The sequence below is a fragment of the Macrobrachium rosenbergii genome, chromosome 49, assembly GCF_040412425.1.
Source record: "Macrobrachium rosenbergii isolate ZJJX-2024 chromosome 49, ASM4041242v1, whole genome shotgun sequence".
Lineage (NCBI taxonomy): Eukaryota > Metazoa > Arthropoda > Malacostraca > Decapoda > Palaemonidae > Macrobrachium > Macrobrachium rosenbergii.
Genome location: NC_089789.1, coordinates 8,592,417 through 8,619,283, shown reverse-complemented (window position 1 = coordinate 8,619,283; position 26,867 = coordinate 8,592,417). Strand labels below are relative to the sequence as shown.

At 40.0% G+C, this 26,867-nt stretch overlaps 1 protein-coding gene across 35 annotated transcripts in view; it reads right to left on the bottom strand.

Moving 5' to 3' along the window:
* LOC136832065 (von Willebrand factor A domain-containing protein 5A-like) overlaps positions 1 to 26,867 on the bottom strand; it is a 61,403-nt gene that overhangs the window by 3,966 nt on the left and 30,570 nt on the right. For 12 of the 35 annotated variants that reach the window (XR_010851033.1, XM_067092627.1, XM_067092647.1 and 9 more), the window contains 2 exons: positions 19,905 to 19,955; positions 179 to 235 (listed from right to left, as the gene is read on the bottom strand). Coding sequence is in view for 31 of the 35 variants with exons in the window: in XM_067092627.1 (XP_066948728.1) it covers positions 179 to 235; positions 19,905 to 19,955 (108 nt within the window). In the remaining 4 variants the exon portion in view is untranslated. Of the gene's footprint in view, positions 1 to 172; positions 236 to 19,904; positions 19,956 to 26,867 lie in introns of those variants that run through there. The other 23 variants (XR_010851034.1, XM_067092624.1, XM_067092640.1 and 20 more) reach the window with 5 other exon arrangements.

The following is a 26,867-nucleotide window of genomic DNA, read 5'->3' as shown; positions in this document are numbered from 1 at the left end:
AAATGTTTTTATTGTTCTGACATAGTAAACATTCTAGCCTTTTCAAAATTACCTTCCTCAGAAAAAAAAATAACTAACAACAAAACACTTGGACATGAAATATCTTGTAGAGAATGAATTTAAAAACTTTTCTAAAACTTTTAAAGGCTAAACATTAACCATAGTGACATACAATTACCCTTGATTTGATAGGTGATTCTTTGTTAAAATATATCTTCTTTCTCATCTTCTTCAGCTGAAAATAAAACATACTTCAGTTAACCATTTTCATTTGAAAGGTTAATTTTTCAGATGAGAACTTTTAACTGTACAGACTTCAAATCAGGATGAATATAGCAAATTTGAAATACGCAGCGCTTAAAGATGCCAAAATTGACCCTCTTAATATATTATTTATTGAGTCGGATAAAAGAGAATCTACCCTCAGGCAGTATGACTCGGCAGTTAAGAAATTAGCCTTGTTTCTGAGAGAATCAAATGCTCATGAGATGACCACGAACCTAGCAATCTCTTTCTTTAGGTCATTATTCGAGAAGGGTCTGGCTCCTAGTACCGTTACTACAACTAAATCTGCTTTAAAAAGAATATTTTTACATGGCTTTAATATTAATCTTTCAGACTCATATTTTTCATCTATTCCTAGAGCATGTGCGCGCCTTAGACCAGCAACCCGTCCACACACGGTCTCCTGGTACTTAAATGATCTTAGGTTGGCATCAGACACTGATAATCTTTCATGTTCATATCCGAGTCTGCTAAGGAAAACTCTGTTCTTAGTAAGTCTAGCCTCAGGGGCTAGAATTTCTGAACTGTCTGCTCTTTCTAGAGAATCTAATCATGTTGATTTCCTCCCGTCAGGTGAACTTCTGTTATCACCAGATCCTAGTTTTTTAGCAAAGAACGAAGACCCGCAGAATAGGTGGTCTCCTTGGAAGATTGTCCCTCTTCCACAAGATTTATCTCTTTGCCCAGTCAATACTTTAAGGGCTTACTTAGATAGGACCTCTAATAGAACTTCGGGTCCCCTTTTTGTTAGGGAAGGGGGGGGCAATATCTCACTCAAAGCCATCAGACAGCAAATTCTTTATTTCATTAAGCAAGCAAATCCGGAATCAGTACCTAAGGTCCATGATGTTCGTGCCGTGGCCACTTCTACTAACTTTTTTCATTATATGAATTTTGATGAACTTAAGAAATATACGGGTTGGAAATCACCAAAAGTATTTAAACGCCACTATCTTAAGTCTTTAGAGGCCCTTAAATTTTCCACAGTTGCAGTGGGTGGTGTGGTCCCACCTGGTCCAACTCAAGTTTAGTTTATATGAATTTAATCCCTGACCCCGTCTCACCTGCTTGCCCTGCGTCTTCCATTGGGTCAGTTCTGCCCCTTAGCCTAGCCCATTTATTTCCACAATGCCTCATTGTCATTTATTTTATTAGCCTTAAGTATACTAGTTGGATTAATACCTAGTATTCAAACATTTTTATCTGAGTACCTCAAAATTTTACTGTGTATTTATGAAATTTTTTACCTGTGTGCCTCTGAATCCTATTATTGTGATAATGTTTGAATTGTCTGTATTAAAACACAGTGAAGTTTTCTTTAAATGTTTTATTTTAACTCCGTTTGTGTACTCTCTGAGGCGGGCCACCAAGCTCTCGTATAGTTAATTCTCTGTTACTATTTCACTGGCTGACACAGGTCGACCCAGAAAAGGGATTTTGACAAAGGAAAAATCTATTTCTGGGGGAAGACCTGTGTCACCCAGTGACCCACCCCTCGTTTTTTCCCCCCCGGGTGAAATACTCAGCTTGGTAGAGGCTAAATTTGGAATGACGTGTCAGTCTCGTGATGACGCCTACTTGGCGGTCAGGTGAGTATTCCGAGTTACAGGTTTGTAACGGCTCATCCAATTTGGATCTTTGAGAATTGAGAAGTCTATTGGACGAAGGCCTGTGGAAGCGTAATAGCTCACCCCCAGTATATACCGACATCTGTATGAGATGTTCAAACTGGAGGTAGTAACTCCAGCATCCTACATAGCTTTTTTCTCTGGTATATATAACAGTCTTAAACCTAGAAATGTGCTAATTGGAACCAATTTCACTGGCTGACACAGGTCTTCCCCCAGAAATAGATTTTTCCTTTGTCAAAATCCCTTTTTTAGGTAATTTGTATTTTTCATAACATACAAACCTCAAGCTCTTTACATGGGGGATTCAGCTTTCAACTGTGATCTGGAATGGTTGATAAACTTTCAAATAAGTTCATTAACTACTGACAGGTGGGGGAAGCCTTGCCCACCTGTTGGTATGCACTCCACTTTGCCTTCTGGCCAAGGTGCTAGAGTTTTCACTAACTAATCCTCCCTGTAGTAACTTTCTATGATGGACTTTAGGTCACCATGCCGCCCCTGCCACAAGCCCTGCAGTGGAGGGGGGATTGCAACAAGATCTCTTGATGTTCTGTCACAGAGTGGAGAGGGCCATGGCAAACGTCTTGGCATTGGAACCTCCTGACTTGGCCCCAGAGCCATTGGATGTTTCAGCCTCTCTCATGAGCCCCGAGTTGAAGAGGGGCAAGATGGAACCTCTAATCACCCAGATTAGAAGCAAGGAGATGCTGGGGCTTCTCACTGATCAGAACATTATTGTCTCAACTCTGCCTGTGTACCTGCAGGAAAAACAGGGGGACCACCACTGAAGACCCCCACTTATCTAAAATGGGTCAATTATCTGGACTTGCAAGTGACTAACCCTTGCAGACCAAAAAGACGAAAACAACACGGTTGCTAATGAAAATGCAGCTGTTCCATTCTTGACATAAACCAACCCCCAAACAAAAATTTATACATGTCTAGGAAAAATCCAGTAGAATTTTCTCTATAGGATTTTCTCTATATGTATCTCATTAACTGATGGATTTGATACCCTAAACACAAAATTATCTATACATGTCTAGGAAAATTCTAGCTGAATTTCCTCAAAAAGTATTTATTTACTTATGAGTTTGATACCTCTTACACAAGTGTATGTATGCATGACAAGGAAAATTCTAGCCTAATTTCCTTAAGAGCATCTCATTAAGTGGTGGGTTTAATATCTCCTAACAAAAAGTATTTATGCATATCAAAGAGACTTCTTGTCAAGTTGCTCAAATGACCAACTCTATTCTGATGTATGCCTCCACCTCCCTATCAGCTCTACCTTGAAGTGTCCCCCCCCAACTTTGCCACTCACCCCCTGTCCTGACTCTCAACTGCCAAAGTGTCTCTGTCCCTCTTTCTCTCTCCCTCTAACTCTACTCTCGAACTTGGCAGGGAGGGGGTAGGCAGGAGGCCTCACCAAATTCATAGGCCTTAGCTACTCTCACTCCCTACCCCTACTCATTGATGTTGGGGGAAGGTGGAGAGATCACCAGCAGGAAACTCACTTGGACCACCTTACAAATCAAGAGCACAGACAAACGAGGTCTGTCACAATGAACAGAGAAAGCACACTAAAGACCCTGTGCCCAAAAATCTAACAAATCTGTTATGTCTTTACTCACTTGACTGCTGGAGAGGTGAATGCACAGAAGGGTAACTGCGTGCAATGGAAAACACGGGAATAATCAAGCACATGAGGCATGCATAAAACAGGTTTTGACATAGGAAAAACCTATTTTTGGTAGTCGCTGTTGAGACCTCAAAGGAGTTACTTTCCATCGTCTACCAGAGCTCCATGGTGACCAAACTAATATCTAATTTAGTTGGTCTTTTGGCCAGGTATTGTGTCGCAATGATTAACATTATAACACATGATGGAATATATGTAACCCCCCCTTGGAAACAGACTCAATATTCCGTGTAGGAATACTACGTAACGTACCGATTTGCGGTCTAACTCCAGAAGGCAATGGAATTTCGACCCTGTTCTCTCTCTCCCTGAACACTCCCCCTTAGGTCCCACACACCTTCTTTTTCTCTCAGCGAGTATTTCACACGCCCCTCTCTCTCTCTCTCTCGAATCTCACAAAGATCTCTCTCTCTCTCTCTCTCTCGGCATTCGCCTCACGCATTCTCTTTCTCTTGCATTCCACATTAGAGAAATGAAATGGATCATCTAAGGAAACGCAATCTTTCCTACAAAAATAGATTTATTATTTAAAGCAACCCAACAAGTAATGAATAAACAAAGCAAAGATTGAAATGCATCATAAATGAAATTATCAAGTAAAAAAACATCTAACTCAAGATTTAGTCTCAGTCCAACTAAAAATCTGATTGTGGCTAATAGCCTGCAAATTCAAAAACTCTCACATACTCTATCTTAGACATTGTAAGGTCTAGTCTCGAAAAGTCTACCACATAAAATAACAGACATTGCAAAGGTTTTACAATGTACTCTCTATGATCACACAACCATGATAACCTCATGTCCTCTCACTATGTTCTCACCACCGACAATGTCATTTCACCACCACCAAAGACATCTGTCGAAAGAATTAAGCAAGTGCAAAACATAATAATGAAAAGTCTAAAATGCATGAGTATATACTGGAAAAATAGAACACAATAAAATGGAATATTGAAATGGTAATATAGAGGGATGAATAAATTTGTTTGTATTTAGCATTTCCCAACGTTTTGAGAGAGAGAGAGAGAGAGAGAGAGAGAGAGAGAGAGAGAGAGAGAGAGAGAGAGAGAGAGAGAGAGAGTGTAATTGTCGTTGTGAGTGGTTCGGTTGTTGGAGTTCGTTTTACGGCGCTGTCTGTCTGTCTGTCGGTCTGTCGGGAGTTTTTTGGTTTTGGGGAAGTCTTGAGTCAGAGCTAGTGCTGGTCTGTCGTTTGGTTTTGGACAGTTTTTTTGTGTGCTGATGCAAAGTTGTTGTTTTCCCTTGTTAGTGTGCTGTTCTTGTTGCTGTATGTTCGTGAGTCGTGTGTTTTTCTGTTTTGGTTTGGTTTGTGTGGTTTTGTGTGCTGTGTTGGCGACCGTGGACGCCTTACTCCATCTTCCAGCAACCGAGGACCAGGGTGAGTGTTGAGTGTTGTTTTGTTTGTGGGTTAGAATTCTGCCACATAGTATTTGGCGCCCAACGTGGGGCAGCTGGTATTGCAGCTGCAAGTGAGATTGGTGGCTGGTAGTGTGACTGAAGAGAAGGATGGAAGAGGAACTGGTAAGGTTGAGAGAGGATAATACGTGGTTGAGGGGTGAGAATGAGAGATTGAGGAGTCAGTTGGAGGAGGTGGAGGGAATGCTAAGAAGTGCAAAAGAAGAAATGAAAGGGGAGATGAAAGAGTCAGAAGAGAGAATGGAAGAGAGGATGGATAAACAGTTGGAGGGAATGATGAAAAGTGTGGAAGAAATGATGAAAGGTAGGTTCAAGGGTGGTTTTGGAGAAGGGGCTGTTGGAGGCAGGTCTTCTGGAATGTGTGAAGGGGCAAGAGAGAAAGAAAAGGAGGAAGAAGTGAATGGAAGCGTGAGTGATGAAAGTGATGTGGAAATAGGAAGTAAGAAACGAGAGAATGAAAGGCAGGGTAAGGAAAAGGGGAATGAAAAGCAAGGGAAGGAATGTAGGGAAAGTAAGGATAAGTCAGGGGAGGAAAAAGGGAAGAAGGGAAAGGGAAAGGAAATTGGTAAGAAGGGTAAGGAAGTGGGAAAGGCAGGAAAGAAGGGAGAGGGTGAAGGCAGTAGTGATAGTGAGGTGGATGGAGGCGAGTGGATAAAAGTGGATAAAAAGAGGGGGAAGAGGAGTGTAATGAGTAAGATGAATGTAAGTGCGGAAGTGGACTCTTTGTATTCGGAAGAGGGTATGAAAGGACAGAGTGAAAGTGGCGCAAGTGAGAGTGAAAGTGAGAAAGAAGTGAGAAAGGCTATGTATGTGAGGGAGGTACCCGGTGTGAAAGGTATAATGAGTATGGAAGTAGGGATGTGCATGATTTCTTTAGGAGTATGAAAGGTTTTGTCAGGATAAGTATGGGGAAAGTAAGAGAGTGTGGGCAATGAGAATTAGGAGAATATTTGACTGGGTTTTTGCTTGATATGTATAGGGTTATTATGAGTGTGGGGATGTTGAGTATGACAAGGTGAAAGCTAGACTAGTTGAGCAAGTTGAGGCGTATGAAAGCGAGTGTTAAGTATAAGAGGAAGAATGAATTTGATGAGGCAAGAATGAAAGCTGGGAAACCTTGTCACTGTATGCTTGTAGGCTGAGACGTTGGCAAGGAAGAAGTTTGGGGATGATGGGATAGATGAATGTAAGGAGTTAGTACGGAAGTTGTTAGGGACAGTGCCAGATGGAGTTAGAGAATTTGTGAACTTGAAGCGGAAGGAGAAGAAAAGATGGACGAATGAAAGGTTGACTTGGGGAGAAATTTTGGAAATTGTAGAAGATTATGAGCTTGACAGGGTTATAAAAGAGAGTAGAAGTGTAAGTGTTAGGGCTGGGGTAGATGAGAGAGTACCAGAGTTTGGAAGCTTTAGGATGCAGTGTTGAGGGGCCCAATGAGAATGGCCGATAGTGTAATAGATAGGAGTGTAAGAGCAAGTAATGTGGAGGTGCCAGTGAGGATGAATGATGGGTTTGTGGGGGGAACAACGGGTTGGACGGGTTAGGGAAAGTAGTGTACAAAAGGGAAGGTCGGTGAGTGGAAGTCGAGCTAAGTGTTTTAGATGTGGAAAGGTAGGACATACAAAGAATGAGTGTAGGTGGGCTTTGGGAGCGTGTTTCGGGTGTGGGCAACCGGGACATTTGGTAAGGAGTGTACGAAAGATAGGGGATTAAATGCTACAGGTGCGGACAGGTGGGTCATATTGCTAATGGTTGTAGGGTACCCGAGTGAATGTAATATGTGGCAACTGTGGTAAGAATGGGCATTATGCGAGAATGTGTTCAGAACCGAGAGCGGGCGTGATGAATGTGGAATGGAAGGGCATGTATCAAGTGTATGTAGACGAAAGAGGGTGACTGTGACAGCGAATTCGGGAAACTGAGTGTGAAGGGGGTTCAAATGGGTGGATCCTCCAGGATGCAAGCGGTGCATGTGATGCATGTACGTGAGGGGTTGTTGCATGAGGATCAGCAATTTGTTTTGATAGAGTATGGTAGGAGACGTAAGAAAGGGAAGAACGTAAGTGAACGGAATGGTCGTAAGTTGTGTGATAGGGGTGTGAGTGCCAAAGTGAAAATGAGTGATAAAACGTGTAATACAGATGAATGGGATGGTATGAATAGAACGTATAGCTGCTGCACAATGGTGCACAACCGGCGGCCCGTGGGCCGCATGCGGCCCCCAGTGAAGCACATGGCGGCCCTCGAAGTTATCATAGAAAACACAATATATCACTCTCTGTACAGTAAAAGAAAATAATAAATATAAACATATTACTCTGTCTTATGATATAATTACAAATAGTAAAATGTACTATATATAACACACACACACACACACACATACATATGTATGTATGTATGTATATGTGTCATATGCATATATATATATATATATATATATATATATATATATATATATATATATATATATATATATATATATATATATATATATATATATATATTATATATATATATATATATATATATTATATATATATATATATATATATATATATATATATATATATATATATATATATATATATATATATATATATATATATATATATATATATATATATGTATATATATATATAAATATATATATATATATATATATATATATATATATATATATATATATATATATATATATATATATTATATATATGTATGTATGTATTATTCTTTGTGTTTTCTTGTTATTGTTGAATTATCTCGTTATCTATAATCAGTTCATTCACTAAATTCATAATTTCATCACCATCCTCGAACATTAAAAGAAAGTGAGATAAGAGGTGAACGCGCATGGCTTGTAGACAGCCATACGCTGCTCACCCTCGTAGACCGTTGTCTCAGACAGGAGTAACCTCGTTGTTGTGAAGGGAAGGTAACCACCTGAAGTTATATCTAAATTAATATTTATCATAATTTTGAATACTATTCTCTTTTTAAACAGATGCGAAACCTGTTTTTTTGTTTTTCTTGTTTTTCTTTTTTATTGTATTTTACATTCATAATTATGGTTTCCTAATACATCTAAATTCCAGTTTAAAAAGTTTGTAAAATGATTATTTGGCAACCTTCCAAGTTAGCCAATTTGTCTGAGCTGATAGTTTCTTTGCAGTCTAAAATAGAGATATTGCTACAAGGCCAGGCATTTATCATTGTAGTGTTTTCAGATTAATTTTGCTTAGCTACTATGGCTTCTGGTACTTCTGTGGACAAAACTAAAGTCGAAAAAGAAAGCTTGAAGATGAACATAGAAAATTTCAAGAAATATGGACAGATAAATATTTCTTTGTGGAAAACAGTGAAAAAAAAATCATTTGCTTGATATGCCAGAATAGTGTGGCCGTTTGTAAGGAATACAATTTGCAAAGGCATTATCTGACAAAGCACAAGCCTTATGAAAAATTTGTTGGTGAACTAAGAAAGCAAAAATTAAATCACTAATGCAAGGTTTTCATGTGCAGAAAAATATGTTTATTCAGAAAAATAAAGAGGCACAGGACGTAACAGAAGTGAGTTATGAAATTGCAAACCTGATTGCTAAACATTCCAAGGCATTTTCAGAGGGGGATTTCATTAAAAAGTGTATTCTACTTGCTGCTCAAAAACTTTCTCCAGATGTTTTGAAAAAGTTTGAGAATATCAGTTTGAATCGTATGACAGTGCAACGTCGTATTGTTGATTTGTCGGGTGATATAGTAGACCAGTTGAAGGAGAAAAGTAAACAATTTGTGTACTTCTCCTAGCCACTGATGAATCTACTGATGTTACATCTACGGCTCAGCTACTTGTATTTGTACGTGGTGTGACAGAGGACTTTTCTATTCATGAGGAACTCGTAGGGCTCAGTTCATTGAAGGGCAGACAACTGGTAGTGATTTACTTAATGGACTTTTAGAACAAATTTCAGTAATTGAGTTAGATTTGGACAAGTTAGTAGGAATATCAACTGATGGGGCTCCTGCAATGATAGGCAAGCAGAATGGATTGGTGCAGCTATTGATTAAACGCCTTGAGAGCGAAAATATGAACTGAAACAATTTCATTGCATAATACATCAACAAAATTTGTGTGGAAAAGAACTGGACTTTGATCATGTAATGAAAGTTGTAGTTTCTACAGTCAATTTTATCAAGTCACGCTCAGCTTTGCATCACCGGTAATTCAAGCAATTTCTTGATGAAATTGAAGCAGAATATGGCGATTTAGTGTTTTTCACTCAAGTAAGGTGGTTAAAGGGGAAATACGCTGAAAAGATTTATCAGTCTTCTGGATGAAATTGAGATATTTCTTAATGAAAAGAATAAGATGGTACCAGAACTTACAAATGCTGACTGGCTTTGTGATTTGTCATTTCTTGTAGATCTCACAAGTCATTTAAATAACTTGAATCATAAACTTCAGGGGAATAACCAACTTATTTCTCAGCTAGCCAATTATGTGACAGCTTTGAACAAAAACTAAAATTGTTTCAGTTACAGATAGTTAAAGGAGAGTTAGGACACTTCCCAAATTACAAACTTATGTGTGAGAAACACAAAGTATGCAATAGACATGAATATTATGCAGCAAAATTAGGAAAACTTTTGGAGGCCTTTGAGAGCCGATTTGAGGACCTAAAGAAAGAAGTCAATGATTTGAAGTTGTTCAGCAACCCCTTTTCTGTATCTCCTGATGAAGTAGAATTCGAAGCACAAATTGAACTGATTGATCTTCAGAATAATGACAGCCTTCGTACCAAGTATAATGAAGGGGACTTGCTCAACTTTTATAATTGCTTGGCCAAAGATCAGTTTCCTTATTTGAGAAACAAAGCTGCTATTTATGCAAGCTTATTTGGCTCTACCTACATATGTGAACAAACATTTAGTCTGCTCAACCAGACCAAGTCAAATATTCATAGCAGGCTAAGTGATCAAAATCTGCACTCTGTTTTAAGACTGGCAACCACAAATTTCCATCCTAACATAAAAAACTTGTACATGAATCTCAGTGTCAAAAAATCTCATTAAAACAAAACAGGTGAGCAACTGTGTTTTTTTATCTTTAAACATTCTACAAACTATTTATCATTTCATGTAAAATCTAGTCTAGTGGCCCTCGACTAGATATATGTTTGATGATGTGGCCCGAGTAGCTCAAAAGGTTGTGCACCCCTGGAATCTCATACTATAGCATATGCGGGTTTGATATAACTGAGTTGACTGAACGTGTAGGGGTTAGTGAACGGTTGGAGGTAAGCGAAAGTGTAAGAGTAAGAGAGCGTAGCAGTAATATACGAGTGATTGAAAGCATGAATGAATCGTTGCAAGAATTGGAAAGGTCAATGAGCGAATGGGATGGGTTAGTTGAAGAATTGGGGGAGGTATTCGGGAACGAGTTAGAGGGTATAGATGAGATTGTGGATGAAATTGAGAGTGGTAATAGTGAAGAAGATAGCGTGAATCTGAGAGAGAATGGAGGAGAAGATGTGAGTTTGAATGTTGCTAGAAGAGAGAATGATTCTGAGAGAATGATTGCATGCCCGCAAACGCGATCTAGAGGACCTGCAGATTTTGAGAGAATGATTGCGTGCCCGCAAACGCGATCTAGAGGACCTGCTAGTGAGCATCCGTGGGTGTTGCGTAAGGCGATTTGAAAGAGGTGTGAAAGGTGTTGGTTGGGAAATGCTAAAAGGGGGGAGAAATATAGAGGGATGAATAAATTTGTTTGTATTTAGCATTTCCCAACGTTTTGTGAGAGAGAGAGAGAGAGAGAGAGAGAGAGAGAGAGAGAGAGAGAGAGAGAGAGAGAGAGAGAGAGAGAGAGAGAGAGAGAGAGTAATTGTCGTTGTGAGTGGTTCGGTTGTTGGAGTTCGTTTTACGGCGCTGTCTGTCTGTCTGTCGGTCTGTCGGGAGTTTTTCGGTTTTGGGGAAGTCTTGAGTCAGAGCTAGTGCTGGTCTGTCGTTTGGTTTTGGACAGTTTTTGTGTGCTGATGCAAAGTTGTTGTTTTCCCTTGTTAGTGTGCTGTTCTTGTTGCTGTATGTTCATGAGTCGTGTGTTTTTCTGTTTTGGTTTGGTTTGTGTGGTTTTGTGTGCTGTGTTGGCAACCGTGGACGCCTTACTCCATCTTCCAGCAACCGAGGACCAGGGTGAGTGTTGAGTGTTGTTTTGTTTGTGGGTTAGAATTCCGCCACAGTAAAAGGCTACGTTCACTTCCCACACAAGTTCAAAAATGTCTTGAAACATGGTAAAAAAACAAAAGTCCACAATTCACACAGAAAAACGAAGAGTCTGAACTATACCTTATTCTGCCAATTCTAAGAGATTGCAACACTCAAAGATAATGTCTTGACGATCTCGCTCTAGCTCCGCTAATGAACGATCGAACAATTTTTGGGCAGAATTAGACACAAAATCTAGATTTTCTAACGTACGAACTCATGTACCCATGTACCAACTCATTCATATGACTCGCATACCAGAGCCAATATTGTGGGTTCATCAGGTTAACTGCAGATGTAACGAAGTATTTGCTGAGTACAACGATTCTGCAACTGACGGCTTGACCCACTACCATTTCACAGCTCTTTTTCTTTCATCACATCTCAAACCACAGTAATGTTAAAGCGGCCATATTTTTCTGAAATATATATAATGGACTCAAAGATAAGAGGGCACTTTCCCTAATCTTCAGCGAAGCTGAACCCAGTTTTTCCAATGTCAATTAACCTGCAAGAAAGAGAAGTGACTATTGCTCATGCGCATCCGCCCTCTTGTTTACAACCGGGCCGTTAAAAGACCAAGGAGCCATTACTCTCTGTTGGTCAATGCAGGTTGATCCCTTTGCCCAAATCCCATGCCTTTTCGTCAGGGAAGTGGGAGGGTTTTGAGGACTCAACAGCGACTACCAAAAATAAGTTTTTCCTACGTTAAAACCTGTTTTTTGATAGCGTAGTCGCTGTTTCGTCCTTAAAGGAGCTTTACAAAAGAAATTGACAGGTGACGAAAAAAGGCTTAAGCTCTCGCTTTTTAATCCCAACACCCCAAAGGAAATAACATTTCCAGTCCAAGGTCAAGCCACAGAGTTCAAGTCCTATTCTTTATTCCAAATACTTTTCAGGTTTTGATACCAAGGAACAAGAAACTATGCACGAACTTCCATTTTAGGATGTAATTCTACAGTGGCTTACCTAAGCATGCTGGGTTTTGTTGTAGTATTGTCACCCATCTCCCAGCGATAAATTAGCATACTCACCGTCAATATGACCCCTGGTTTTCTGCCGCAGCACCTAGGGGTTAAGACTAACTATGCCACTTACTGATACACAGTGTAGTCAAATTTGTTCGAACATGTGGCAATGATTAACTGATGACCACCCTATACATCTGGAGACTTCTTTGAAAGAGACATTTCTGAAGAAGGCCAAAGATGTACTTACTTTCCTAACATCATGTGACCTATGGAAAGTGTCTGGATTTCCCTTTTTAATGAGAAAACACTACAAACATTCTCAGTCTTTGTAGGGAGAGTGGTTGGTTTGTGCTAGGGTGTAGGAAAATAGGACCTTCTGGGGTGTTTGCCGTGACTTCTAGGTAAACCTTAAGTGCTTGAACTGGTCGTAATGTCCTGTCTGCTAAATTGAATTTTCTTTTAAGAATGGATTTCCTTTTTATAGGATCCATATTCTTGGCCAGGAATGATGGGCCAGGGGACAATAATAATTGATGGTTAGCTATTTGCATGATGCATCATCCCCATCTAAGAGAGCCCAGTTCACTAATACTGTATGAGCTCCTGATGCTAATGCAATTAAGATCACCTTTTATAGCCTGTGCGTTGTGGTTGTATTGGGTCCACTGAACTGAGGGGCTGATAGAAGTCTAAGCACCTTGTCCAGGGACCAAGAAATTGGAAGCCTTTCGGGAGAAGGCCTTTGTAGAGCAAGGGAAGTGACAACTTCTATACTGGAGTCAATCCCAAATCCCTACAGCAAGGGTTCCATTAATGCAGCCTTATATGTCATGACTGTTGTAACCACAAGGCATTTGTCTTCAAAAGGTATATAAGAAAAATACAGTTTCTATATAGAAATCTCAACTGGGCTCTCAGTATGGATATAATCTAACCATATCTTCCATACGGACTGGTAAGGCTGGATAGAAGTCCATAATTTTTGCACTAGGTACCTAGCAATGTTGAGTGAGTAATTATTATGATAGATATTTTTAACAAATCTATACGTGAAGGTCTCGGCTTAGAAATGAGACTCTTTCCCTCCTACTATCTGGGATAGAACAGCGGACGACAGTGGAATTGATCTTTTTGTCCGTTGTTGAGGTAATAGGAACCAATGCCTGTTTGTCCAATTTGGGGCTATTAAGTACACTATTCCTATGAAGGTTAGAAGCGCATCCGCCCTTTTGTGCTAGGTTGTTTGCTCAAAACCTTTGAAATCTGGGACAATGGAGAAAAAATTTTTGTCCTCCCTTGTTCCAGTCTTAAGGAAGGCATCTCTCGCTGATGCTTGACTGTCCAGGTTTGGAGACACATACATCAGGAGTTTGTGATTCTAGTATGTGGCGAACAGGTCCACTTCCGGTTGTGGAAGCATGTTGGCTGTTATTTGAAAAGAGTGGTTGTCCAACATCCACTCTGTTGAGGCTGTCGTTTTCCTTGATAGAGAGTCTGCTATTACAATGAGACCCCCTGCGAGGTGAACTGCAGACATGTGCCACTTCCTTGCTTGCGCCACCCAAAGGATGGCTAACATTATCATATTGAGAGGAGGTGAATGTGATCCAGACCTCTTGATGTAGGATATTGTGGTTATGTTTTCTCTCTTCTGGAGGTTTGAGTTTTTTGAGAGACAAAAAGACAGCCATCAGCTCCAAGAACTTGATACAACAATTCCTGAGTAGCTGATCACCTCCCTGCCACCTGACAATCCTCCCAATGTCCTCCCAACCTGTCAACGAGGCATCTGTGAGTTTGTCACTCATACAGATGGAGTCAGGGTGACCTGTTTCACCAGAGATTCCTTCCAAATTTAAGGCTGAAGTATCTCCCCAACTCTTTTTATCCTTTGATGAGGTCTGTCTCGCATCTTTTTTCTTGCATGCGATAGCCAGAATTTGTTCACACTTTTAGTTGCAATATATGTATTGGATCTATTACTGACGAGAACTGCAGCAGGCCCATCATGCGTTCTGATTGCCATCTGGAAACTCTGGGCTGTGCAAGGAACCTTTTGAGGACTTGCCTTATTCTGTTTTGAGTATGATAGGGAGAGACAACAGGCCATGAAGAGTATCCCAACACAGTCCCAGCCACTGAAAGTGTCTGCTGGGCATGAGGCAGGATGTTTTCAAATTTATAATAAAACCTTTTGACTGTACTTTAGTCTGTTGACCATTGCTCTTAGGTTTTTCAAGCACTCTTTTCTTGTGGGCCCCTAAATCTTTTTGTTTGAGTTCTCGAACGAATACCATTGCTAGTTTGACAAATATCCTTTAGGCAATGATTAGCCCAAAGGACATGACTTTGAATCTGTACGTATCTTTCCTTATTCGGACCTTAGGAAGGGGCGGAAGGAACGGCTATAGGGATGTGCCAGTGTGCATCTTTCAGATCCACAGAAACTGCCTGAGCCCCTTTTTGAAATGATTCAATGGACGTAGGCAACGGTAATCTTCAAAAACTTTCGGCCAACAATGTGTTTGTTCAATGTCGATTGGTTGAGGATCACTCTTCTTTTGGATGAGTCCCTTTTGAGGACACTGAAGAGACATACTTGGTGGCGAATATACGCAAGTTTCTGTCCCCCCACATGGAAAACTTCCATTGTCTGTGATGTCATCGAAGCTGACCCCCAACCAATATAATTCCTCTTGGTATTTGCCTCCTCCTCTGCCTTCACCTTTGACAGACATTCCAGGTGTTGTTTTTCCCTTTTCCCCCCCTATGGGATGGTTTTTGGACCTTGTGAAAAAGGATGGCCTTGAAGTTGCTGTTGTCCCTTTGCAGGGAATTGTCCCTTCTGACCACCTAACTGTTTTTGAGGAAAATTTTTGGGTGACTGAAGGCTTATATGATTTTTGATCAAAGTGAGCCTTTTTTGGGGTTGGGTAAAGGGAAATTTTGGGTTCTTTGTTTCTTGAATTCCTCTTTTCCCAGAAGAGCGTACACTGTACAATTCTGTTGGTAGGCATGCTCACTGAGTTGAGCCACAACAGATTCCTCTAGCAGGTCCTTACAGAAGGGGTTAGAATGTAACAATGCAGTGACATTGGAGAGTGATTTGATGGAGCTCTCCAATGCTTCCATTCGCAATTTTATGTGCCATTCTAGGAAGTCAAAGAGTGCTTTCCATCAGGTTCTCATAAGACTTTTGGCCTCAACAGCAAAAATTATCCTGGGATGTTCTGGAAGCTTTAAGATGGCAACTTCCAGCAAGGTGCTAGAGGTTATAATGCTGAGGAGTCGGAGCCTAGCATAAAATTCTGACGCGGCTACTTGGTGAGCAACTTGGGTCTAATTCAAAAAGACAGTAGAGATCCATTTTTCACTGACCTGGTAAAGGGTGATTTCATTAGTTTTAAAACTATAAGCACAGGTAAGAAAACCATTTCTGTTAGTGGTTTCTCCAAGTCTGGTGAGGATGGTACCAGGTGCCATTCTGTATTAAGGAATGCTGCCGTTTGTAAATTCTACATTTACAACTTCGATCATAGTTTTTCTCTCATTAATTACCTACTTGCCATTGGGAGAGAAAGTGCACACTGAGGTATCTCACCAAGGTGCACACTGAGGTGTCTCACCAAGGATTATCAGTATCATCAGGGGTGAGTATTGGAGCCCCTATTATGTTTTGATCTGAAGTTCTATATTCCAAACTGACCCATTGTTGTTTCTAGTCGGAATTCTAAAATCAGACCTTGTTTGGGCGGCATTTGTATCTACACTCACTTTTCGGTTACAGGATGTAGTACTTTTACACTCTGGTGTGTACATGACTGACTGACTGACTTTGCTTTTCAGAATCATGCTTTATGTCCCTTATATATTGCCATTCTGTGGCAAGGGCATCTTTGATGGTACTCAATTTCCTTATGTAATTGACCAAATGGCACAAACTGTATATCCCTTTTGGGGAACTCGCTGCAAACAGTGTATCCCTTTTGGGGGAGCTTGCCGCAAACTGTGTATCCCTTTAGGGGTACAGGTCAATAAAAATTCAATTTCCTTACAGAACTGATCAAATGTCGCAAACTGTGTATCCCTTTTGGGGGAGCTTGCTGCAAACTGTGCATCCCTTTTGGGGGTACAGGTCAATAAAAACTCAATTTTCTTACAGAATTGATCAAATGGCGCAAACTGTGTATCCCTTTTGGGGAGCTTGCTGCAAACTGTGTATCCCTTTTGGGGGTACAGGTCAATAAAAACTCAATTTTCTTACAGAACTGATCAAATGGCGCAAACTGTGTATCCCTTTTGGGGAGCTTGCTGCAAACTGTGTATCCCTTTTGGGGGTACAGGTCAATAAAAACTCAATTTTCTTACAGAACTGATCAAATGCCGCAAACTATGTATCCCCTTTTTGGGGGGAGCTTGCCGCAAAATGCTACCCCTTTTAGGGGAGCTTGCCATAAACTGTGTATCCCTTTTGGGGGAGCTTGTGCAATCTAACTGAGCTTCAGCAACTAAACTGTAACTGCCTGTTAATGAAGGGGCAGAGGTCCTGGGCAGGTTACTATACCTTTCCAAAAAAGTAGACATTTCAGTCTGAGTTAGGTGGATCCCAGTATCCCTTTTGGGGGAAAGATCCTATTCAGCAATGATAGCGGGATGGGGAATAGAATTCCTTCTGTGAGGTTTCTTCCATGGCTAGCTTAAATTTATGTTCTTGAGCCTTCTGGGTTCAGCAGGGCCATTTCGATGGCAATGTTCACTCCATATTTTTTAAATAAGAATGTGAACTCCATGTAAAGATTTCTCTACTTCCTCCACAGGGTTAACCTGGGAGGTATTGGCGACTGATGTTAATGGGTTTTGGCCCACACATTGATGATGTTCAGAGGAAGGGTTAAATACCTGTTGCCGGAGTTCTGCCGGGAAGATAATCTCTCTCTTCCTCACCCCTACTGAACCCTAGGCCCCACTGAGACAGCTTAAAAGGGGCTGTTTTGTCCTTAAAACTTGCTGCCAGGAGCATATTGAACTGAGGATCCTGCCTAATGGCGGCCCTGTAGTGATATAAAGCAAGTTGTTTTCAGAAGCTAGTTAGTATAGTGTTTTTAAAAGAGGGACACTTCTGTAGTTCCTCATATAGTTTTCATATTACAGGTTAATTTGATTACAATTGTGCAGTTTTAATACATTTAATTAAATAAATATGTTAAACCTTCTAGGGTTTAGGTTAGTTTTGATACCTCTACATGGCTGTATTACTTATACACTGCTAGTCCTTTTGCAATACCCAAGTGAAATTTTTAATTCCAATTGTCATGCCATTCAGACTAACTGCTATGAACTAATTTGTTTGACTAACCCAAACTACTGTTTTATATAGCTTGGGGTAATGATTCTAGATTAATCTACATTAATCTAAGAATAAAGGATTTCTCAGAAGGTTCTTGCTTAACCTATTCTAGGCTTATTCATAACTTAAAAGATATAGACTTTACAGAAAATAATTCTCTTATATGTTTTTTCTGTTTTATGTGGCCGAGACTACCTTTTCATCTGATATTCGGCCATCACTGTTTTAGGCTAATAGTAGGATATTCCTTATAAGGAGGTTCCTACTTAATATGGTTAGGCTATTGCCTGTTCTGGATTTATATCAACTTTAAGGATATAGGCTACACAAGACCCTACTAGCATGTAACCTTACAGATATGTTACCGAGTCGTAACAAACTAGGTTATTTTATTTAGGCTAGGATACTGTTCTTTCTTAACCTGGTATAGGGTATTGTCTAATCCAGATTATTATAACCTTATAATTATTCAACTATTTGTCTAACCCAGTTTGTTGTTTATATCCAATCCTAGGCTATTTGGTTTACTATATAAAACAGTAATTACTATTGTGTAACCTTATAACCAAGTTATAATTTACTCTAATCTAGGCTACTGCCTAATCTGGATTATTTTATTAACACTTAAGTGTATGGGTTACATAAACAAAACACAATTAGTCTACCTTAGTATGTAGCCTTAAGGCTAAGTTACATCTCATCTAGCACAGATTACGATTTCATTTAATCCTAATTACATGGTCTAGGCTAAGAATTTAGTCCAGAAATGGGATGTTTCATGAAAAGTTACCACTTAACTTGATATAAGGTAATGCCTAAGCTAGTCGTCGATTTAGCTCATGCTAAAGTGCACTGGCTTATATAAAAGGGAAAAAATTTATACTAATATGTAGCCTCATTGTTAGGCTATCGATTTACTTTGCCCAGATATTGTTATTTTCTAATCCTAGGGTTCATGTTCTAAGCTTGGCCACTTAGGATACATAATCCAAGGATGTACATAGGCTACAGACAACATCCACTATTAATCTAGTCTGAATTATTCTCACTTACTGCCTAGATTATTGTAGACATCGTATAATCTGAAAGGATTTTCCATATTAATAGTAAGTTGTGGAACATTTCTCTTAGTTAAAACATTTAGTTGGAACTTAAAACAATTTTCGTTTTACAAAACTAGGTAACAATCAACGCTTTACAGGCTAGGTAGGCTAGCGATCAACGAGCCGGGTTCCGGCTTTCATACACAAATTATATAAATTCTAAAAGTTTAAAACTAAAACTTTTAACTGTTTGTTAATATTGAGCACTTATCTTGCTATTTTTGATGTTTCCATAATCCTCGATCCTAAAACGGAGAAAGAAGTCGAATTTTTTCGGAGCGCTGGTAACGATGCGAATCGTTCGCTTTAGACCAAACAGAGGTAATGGCTCCTTGGTCTTTTAACGGCCCGGTTGTAAACAAGAGGGTGGATGCGCATGCGCAATAGTCACTTCTCTTTCTTGCAGGTTCTTTTGACGTTGGAAAAACTGGGTTCAGCTTCGCTGAAGATAAGGGAAAGTGCCCTCTTATCTTGAGTCCATTATATACTCCATCATGTGTTATACTGTAATGTTAATCATTACGACACAATACCTGGCCAAAAGACCAACTAAATTAGAAGAGAATTCTTTGATATTAGTTTGGTCACCATGGAGCTCTGGTAGACCATGGAAGGTAACTCCTTTGAGGACAAAACAGCGACTACGCTATAAAAAAAAACATATCTAAACATCAAAAATGGGAAAAGATGCAGTAGCAACCAGGTGCTCATATGGCTGAGAACACAGTGGATGAGTTAGAGCTTAAGGTTGAGTGAGGGTAGAGGCCTATGTGAAAGGATTTTGCTGTTATTGTAAGTCAGTAGCAGACAAAGCACATCTTGCATGAGAAACTTCACTTACGAAAGCATAGGTTTGTACTCCCATCAGAACAACTAATAATTAAAGGAATTTAGGAAGTTTGGTGGATTAAAGAATAGTCAGTGACTGTCATGAAAGCAACATTTGAATACTTAGGGCATGTGCCTAAGGTTTGTTTCCAGGAGTTACAGTTACAGGTAACCAATGTATAAGATTAAAACAGTTAACATGATACAACAACTCAGGCATTCAGTAAAACTTGCACACTTCTAAATATATATACAAACACTCACTTAAGGAATTCATTAAATCTTAAGCATATATACTGTACACATACACAAACAACACTTCAAATATTCAAATGAAAATTACCATTGAGCGAAATGAAACTCCAGGACTACGAGTTCGAGGTATTGGTTGTGCCTGCAAGAAAACAAAGTAAAAATAATTAATTGATTGAACAAATAAAAATTATGAAAGGACTGAACAAAGGACACAACACACAATTTACATTGTTATTTCTTAGAAAATTAAAAGTTCAAAAAAGTTACAAGAAAATATTAGGGCCTAGGATTTTATAGCAGTTAGAATAATTTTGTTCCAAGTAGGCTCTCAGCTTTTCAGATCTCAACTATTCAGGATTCTTCACTCACTCATCACTGACATTGTAAATAAGGTTTTCCCAAGCCTCTCCTAAAAAAAAAATATTCCTTTTGCAAATAATTTTCCTGTTGTAATGATAAATGTAAAGAATAGGTTAGCTTACGCTAGGAATCATCCAGAATCAGTGCTGGTCTTGAAAATGCAACTTTAGCCTATTCCATGAGGTCTTAGTTACTATCCAGTTACTTTTCATATTTCCTGTCAGGAGACCAGATGCCTGAAGCATATGATGACCTAAGGGCCTTCTGCATGGTATAAAACACAAATCTGAGATAAACTTTTGTTTCATAGATTTCTAACATTACTTTACAAATGCCTATTACACCTATTGAGGCTGAGAAATTACATGCATACAATAACACCAGTTGAATAGTTTCTTCATTTTTGTAAACACAGATCTTGAAGGAAGTATCCTGAAATTCAATCTTGGTTCCCTAGTGGGAACAGTAGCATAAATCTCATTGTTGTATGAAAAAAATATGCCTCTTCATCCTTTGGTGGCTATACCAACAATCACTGATAATTATCAGTCATCGGGTTATCTTTTACCCAGGTTCTTGAGGACTCTTCCCTCTTTATCTAGGGCAGTGTCTCACTGCTCAAAATATGTCCATCCCCAATCACTTTTACCTTTATGTCAAGGAATAACAATTCGTCTCACCTATTGATTAATGATCTTTTTCTCAACACACATACCTTTCACTGAAGTACAAGACATTCAGTCCAGCCCTAGAAGAGTCTAAAACTGTCTTGTTTGTCTTATTCACTTCCTTACAGAAAATTGCTCTTCCAATAGTAGTGACACTCATTAAAGAGATTGATGAAACCATTGATAATCAAAATATTACACATTTTTTAAGTAATTTGTATTTTTCCTAGGATACAAACTTCCTCTTTCAAAAATGAAGTTTCTCATGCAAGACGCACTTCAGCTGCTACTTACTCACAATAAACACAAAATTCTAACTGCATAGACCTCTATCCTCATGCGACCTCAGGCAGCCTAACTCGTCGACTGTGAGAATCAACCTATGCTGGGGATAGATTGACGAATCAAAGGGCAGCTGCCGTGGGTAAAATTTCCCTTATGAAAAAATAGATTTGTATCTTAGGAGAAATACAAATTACTTAAAAATGTGTAATTTGCTCTGACAGAAATACAAACCTACGTTTTTACAAATAAAGACTGGCTCTTACAAGGAGGGGTGATCTGTCCCTACTACCCCATGATCATGATATGATTTCTTTTGAAATGATCCAAAATTTAGCTTCACTAGCTAAATAATTCTTATTAAAATTATATAATAACATATGGCTAATGCATGTCTCCCCAACTAAATGGAGACATGCAATAATCATACCCATCAGTAAACCAGGAAAAGACCCTAGCAACCCCAATAATTATAGGCCAATATCTCTAACAGGTTGCTTGTGCAAACTGTTGGAGAAAATGGTTAAAGATTAGCATGTGTTATAACAAAAAAACTCAATTTTATCACCTACCCAATCGGGATCAATAGCTGGTAGATGTACACTAGACCCATTAACTCAATTAGAAGATCATATTAAAAAAGGATTTGATTAGAAAAAGCTGACAGTGGCTATTTTTTTTATATAGAAAAAGCATATGATACCACATGGAGATACAATATTATGCACAAACTCCACAAATCCGATATTCGAGGTCACCTTCCAATATTTATCAACAGTTTTTTAACAAATCGTACATTTCAAGTATGCATAGAAAACACATATTCAAATTCCTACATACAAGAGGAGGCTATACCCCAAGGCCGTGTTTTGAGCTGCATCTTATTTGCCTGGGCAATAAATGATATTACAGTACTGTGAACCTGCCTGAGGGTGTACAAAATAGCTTGTATGTGGATGATTTTGTAATATATTATTCAAGTTATTTTCTGAGACATGCTCAAAGAATACTTAATATAGCAACAAATAATATAACCACTTGGACTAACTCAGTAGGTTTCAAGTTGTTGGCAAATAAAACAAACGGCATTGTCTTCTACAAAGACAAAAGATGGTTGAAACAACAAACTGTTAAGTTATATCTTTATAATGAAGAGATAAACATGTGCAATAGTATTAAATATTTGGGTATAATTTTTGATCAGCATTTAAATTGGAAAGATCATATCAAATATATCAAAGCCAAAGGATCTAAAGCCCTTACATTATTAAAGAAAATCTCTCACACCAAATGGGGTGCAGGACGAGATACAATGTTAATGTTGTACAATGCAACAGTACTATCAATTATAAATTATAGCTGTCCAATTTATTCAACTGCCTCAGAAACAACTCTAAAATCTCTAGATACTTTACATCACGAGGGAGTGCGTATATGTACAACAGCCTTCCGCTCTTCTCCAACTGTCTCAATCCTAGCAGAAGCAGGCCAGCTGCCTCTAAAATATTACAGAGATCTAATTGCTTTAAGAAGAGGCTTATCCCTTCAACCAGGCACATCTCCTGTCAGTATCAAATGAATTTCTCAATAATCAAAATACTGTACAAATAATAACCCAAATCAAAACTCATTTACTAAAAAAAACTAATCATCTATTGAATTTACATACCATGATACCCAAATTTACCCAAGAAATAAATCAGATCACACCATGGACACTAAAAAGGGCAAAAACATGCACATATCTATCATATCTTTAAAAAAAATATATGTTCAACATAGAAATGTACCATCAACATGCCATGGAACACATAAGACGGAAGGGTAATCCCTTCATAATCTATACAGATGGATCCAAAAATGAAGCTGGAGTGGGCTCATCAACCTATTCAAGTGATGAAACTATCCAAATGGGCCTTCCTCTAATATCATCAAATACTGTATCATCAGTATTTACAGCTGAATTAACAGCCATACAATTGGCTCTCCACATTATATCAAAAAAAGGAATTCCTTTAGCACTCATACTGAGTGCCTCAAGAAGTGCAATTAAAGCAATAGGAACATTCAAATCAAATAATCACCTTGTCCAAAATATCCAACGGAAAATTCGTCAGTTAATTACAAATGACCTTCAAGTTTATATTTGTTGGATCCCAGCCCATGTAGGCATTGAGGGTAATGAGAGAGCAGATAAAGCTGCTAAATTGGCTTGTACAATCCCCCCAACTACTACGAAAGCTCCCATATCAGGCTGGCTAGCATCAGTTAAACCTTTAGTTTATAGGGATTGGCAAAATGATTGATCAAATACACCCTCTCACAACAAACTAAGACAAATTAAGAACAAAGTTAAAAAGTGGAATTCTTCTACCCAAAAACAAACAATTAAGAAGTAATTTTAACAAGACTCAGAATAGGACATTCCAGACTCACACATGGTCATCTGATGTCAACTCCACACACAAATCCAATAACTTGTGAAAGCTGCAACATCCCAATAACAATCAAACATATCTTGATTGACTGTCCCAGATGGCAACATGAAAGAAATACTTATTTACAAAATAAATCAATAAAGGATATTCTAGCTGAAGGTAATAACGTTTCAATTAATATTATCATTCTCTTCTTAAACAAAATTAAATTATTAAATAAAATAATTTTCCCCCTCCTTTTTTTTCTTTTTATTTTTTTCCCCTCTCGATTTTTTATTTTATTTTGATATTTTCCTCTTTTTTATTAGTTATTTATTTATTTAACTACTTATTTAATTTTTTATGTATTCTTCCCCCCCTTTTTTTCCAGCCCGAGAAGAACCCTAAAATGGTTCAGAGATCCAGTTAAACAAATCATTTATAACTAACTAACTAACCCCATGGTGGGTGTGCCTTATGTGGTTGGGGTAACTTGTACAGGACTCCACCCTCAGGTCACTTCAGTCACAGGCCTAAACTAATCAGTGTAAAGGTAGGACTTCCACCTTGTACTCAACCCCTACCCCAGGCACATCGTCCAGTGCTTGTGTCCCTCTTGGCATAGTTCCTCATCCAGGGAAGCTCAACACCTTTATGGCATTGTTAGGCCACTACTACAGGGCCCAAAGTGAAGGTGTCCTGGGACATCTCCACCTGAGAGACCTCTCAGGTAGGAGGAGAAGGTGGATTGCTGCCTCCACATGGCCGCCTTCAGTACCTACAGGAGGGGGTGGTTTATTTTCCCAGTATTCCATCAAAGGACCTATCCTCTTGGTATTGTGGGCATTCCCTCCATCCTGCTTGGAGTCATATGCCCTTCTGATGACCTCCCTCACCCACAAGGAGATGGTATTCTTGGAGACCTCTTTCTTTGTCTTGTTCATACTGACAAACACTCTCTTACAGCCAGACCTTAACGAAGCTACTGTCTCCACACACTGACTGGGCACAATAAAATTTCAGGTCTGGGACCAAGGGGCTTTGATTCTTGGCCACAAACTCTCTTGGCTGAGGTGAGTGCCAGGAAGAACACTGTCTTCAGGGTCAGGTTTCTGCCAGAGGCCTTCTGTAGGGGCTTGTAGAAGGCACCATACAGACTAGTGAGGACCTTTATAACGTCCCAATCTGGTGCCTACAGCTCTCTAGGGGAACACTTCTTCTGGAAGTCCTGGATAGTGGCTGATAGTTCCCATGATCTGGACAGGTAGATGCCCCTCAGCCGGAAGATGTGCAAGGGCTTCCCTATACCCTTTGATGCTGATAACAAAAGGATGCTGTCCTGTCCGAGAAAGACTAGGTCTGCTACCTCTTTTACAGTCTTGAGAGGATTGTGACTCCTGCAACAGCACCAATGACAGTACAGTACTCTACTCTGCCCATTTACTCTGGTAGACCCTGCTGGAGGAAAAAAGTTAAGTATACCTTAGTTTTACCAGACCACTGAGCTGATTAACAGCTCTCCTAGGGCTGGCCCAAAGGATTAGACTTATTTTACGTGGCTAAGAACCAATTGGTTACTTAGTAATGGGACCTACAGCTTATTGTGGAATCCGAACCACATTATAGCGAGAAATGAATTTCTATCACCAGAAATAAATTCCTCTAACTCTTCATCAGCCAGTCGCAGGAATTGAACTCCGGCCCATCGAATGACAGTCTGAAGCTCAACCGACTCGGCCAACCAAGGGCCCCTGCTGGAGGAGGGGGGGTTGGTCTGAGGGTATATATGATGGCTGCTGCAGAGTCCTCTGGGATGCCCTCCTATCTGAGGGGGTGCTGGATAGCCTCTAACCATGAAACTGGAGGATAGCTATGCTTCAATGGTACCCTTTGTTGCGCCCCATTGCCCGAAGGTCAGGCGTCTGTGACACCTCTCTCAGGATGTCTATCTGACAGTACAGCAAGTCTGCATGCCACTCCACCTGAGGCCACTGGGATAATCTGAAGTTCCCAGGACTGGTAAAGCCTGTTCAGGACCCTTCTAAGCTGGCAAAATAGCAGGAAGGCATATACATTTACATCCATGCTGCCCCCTGGATGTTGAAAGACATCCTGTATTGCCGCTCTTTGGTCTGGTATAAGGACCAGTACAAGGGCAACTTTGCATTGACAGCCATTGTGAACAGGTCAATCACAAGGCCCTTCCACTGATCCAGGAGACTGTACGCTACCTCCTGGTGAGAGACCACTCAATCCCAATGACTTGGTCCTTCCTGCAGAGCTGGTCTGCAATGACGTTCCTCTTCCCTGGAATGTACCTTGCCATCATTCCCAGGTTCTGAGAGGCTGACCACTGGTGCCAAACCTCCCAGGGTTGGAGAGATTGTTTCTTTTTTGTTGATGTGGGATACCATCATTGTGTTGTCAGTCATCATGACAACCAAGTGGCCTGCAAGGTGTTGGAAGCACTGGAGAGCAAACCATACTGCTTTCATCCCCAGGAGGTTAATATGCTCCTCATCCTCCTCAGGACCCCACATCCCCGAAATGCCCTCTATGTTGAGGTGTGCGCCCTACCCTTTTCCAAAGGCATCAGAGAATACCAACATCTCTGGGGAAGGTTTGCTGAGTGGCACTCCTGACAACAGGGTGACCAGGTCTCTCCACCACATCAGATCTTCCTTTACTCTCTTGGTCACCTCTATGGGCAGTGATGGGTCACCCTTCAGTCAAGGCCAGGTCTAAAATCTGCCACTGGAGAAGCTTAAGGTGTGCTCTGCCCCTCAGAACCAGTTTCTTGATGGAGAGCAGATGCTTCCTGGAGGCCACATGACTGGGGATGTGAAGGTAGACGTCCTGCACATCTGCTGAGACCATCAAATCCCCCTGTCTGATGGACACCAACACCAACTGGGGCATCTCCAAGGAGAACAGTCTGTTGTAGGAACTTGCTAAGTGCTGACAAGTCTGTCACTGGAGGCCACCCCCTCGGATGCTTTCTCCACTAGGAAGAGGCAGCTGTAGAATCCAGGAAGAGGGTGGGGACCTGCACCATCACTAGTGCCTCCTTCTTCAGGGCTCTCCCCTTCAGTAAGTGTGGGAGGTAGGGGAAGAATGGGAAGGAAACGGAGCTAGCAGGGTTTTTGTGGCATCATAGGTCAGTCTGTATCCATGCCTCTGGACAGACACTGTCCACTCATCTGTACTTTGAAAAAGGGGTGGTGGCGCCAGCCCCTTTTGCTGCTAGATCACCAAGGGGAGGGAGTCCCAACAAGGCCTTTCCTTTTCCAGTACATGTCACCAACTGGACTGTCGTGACTCAAC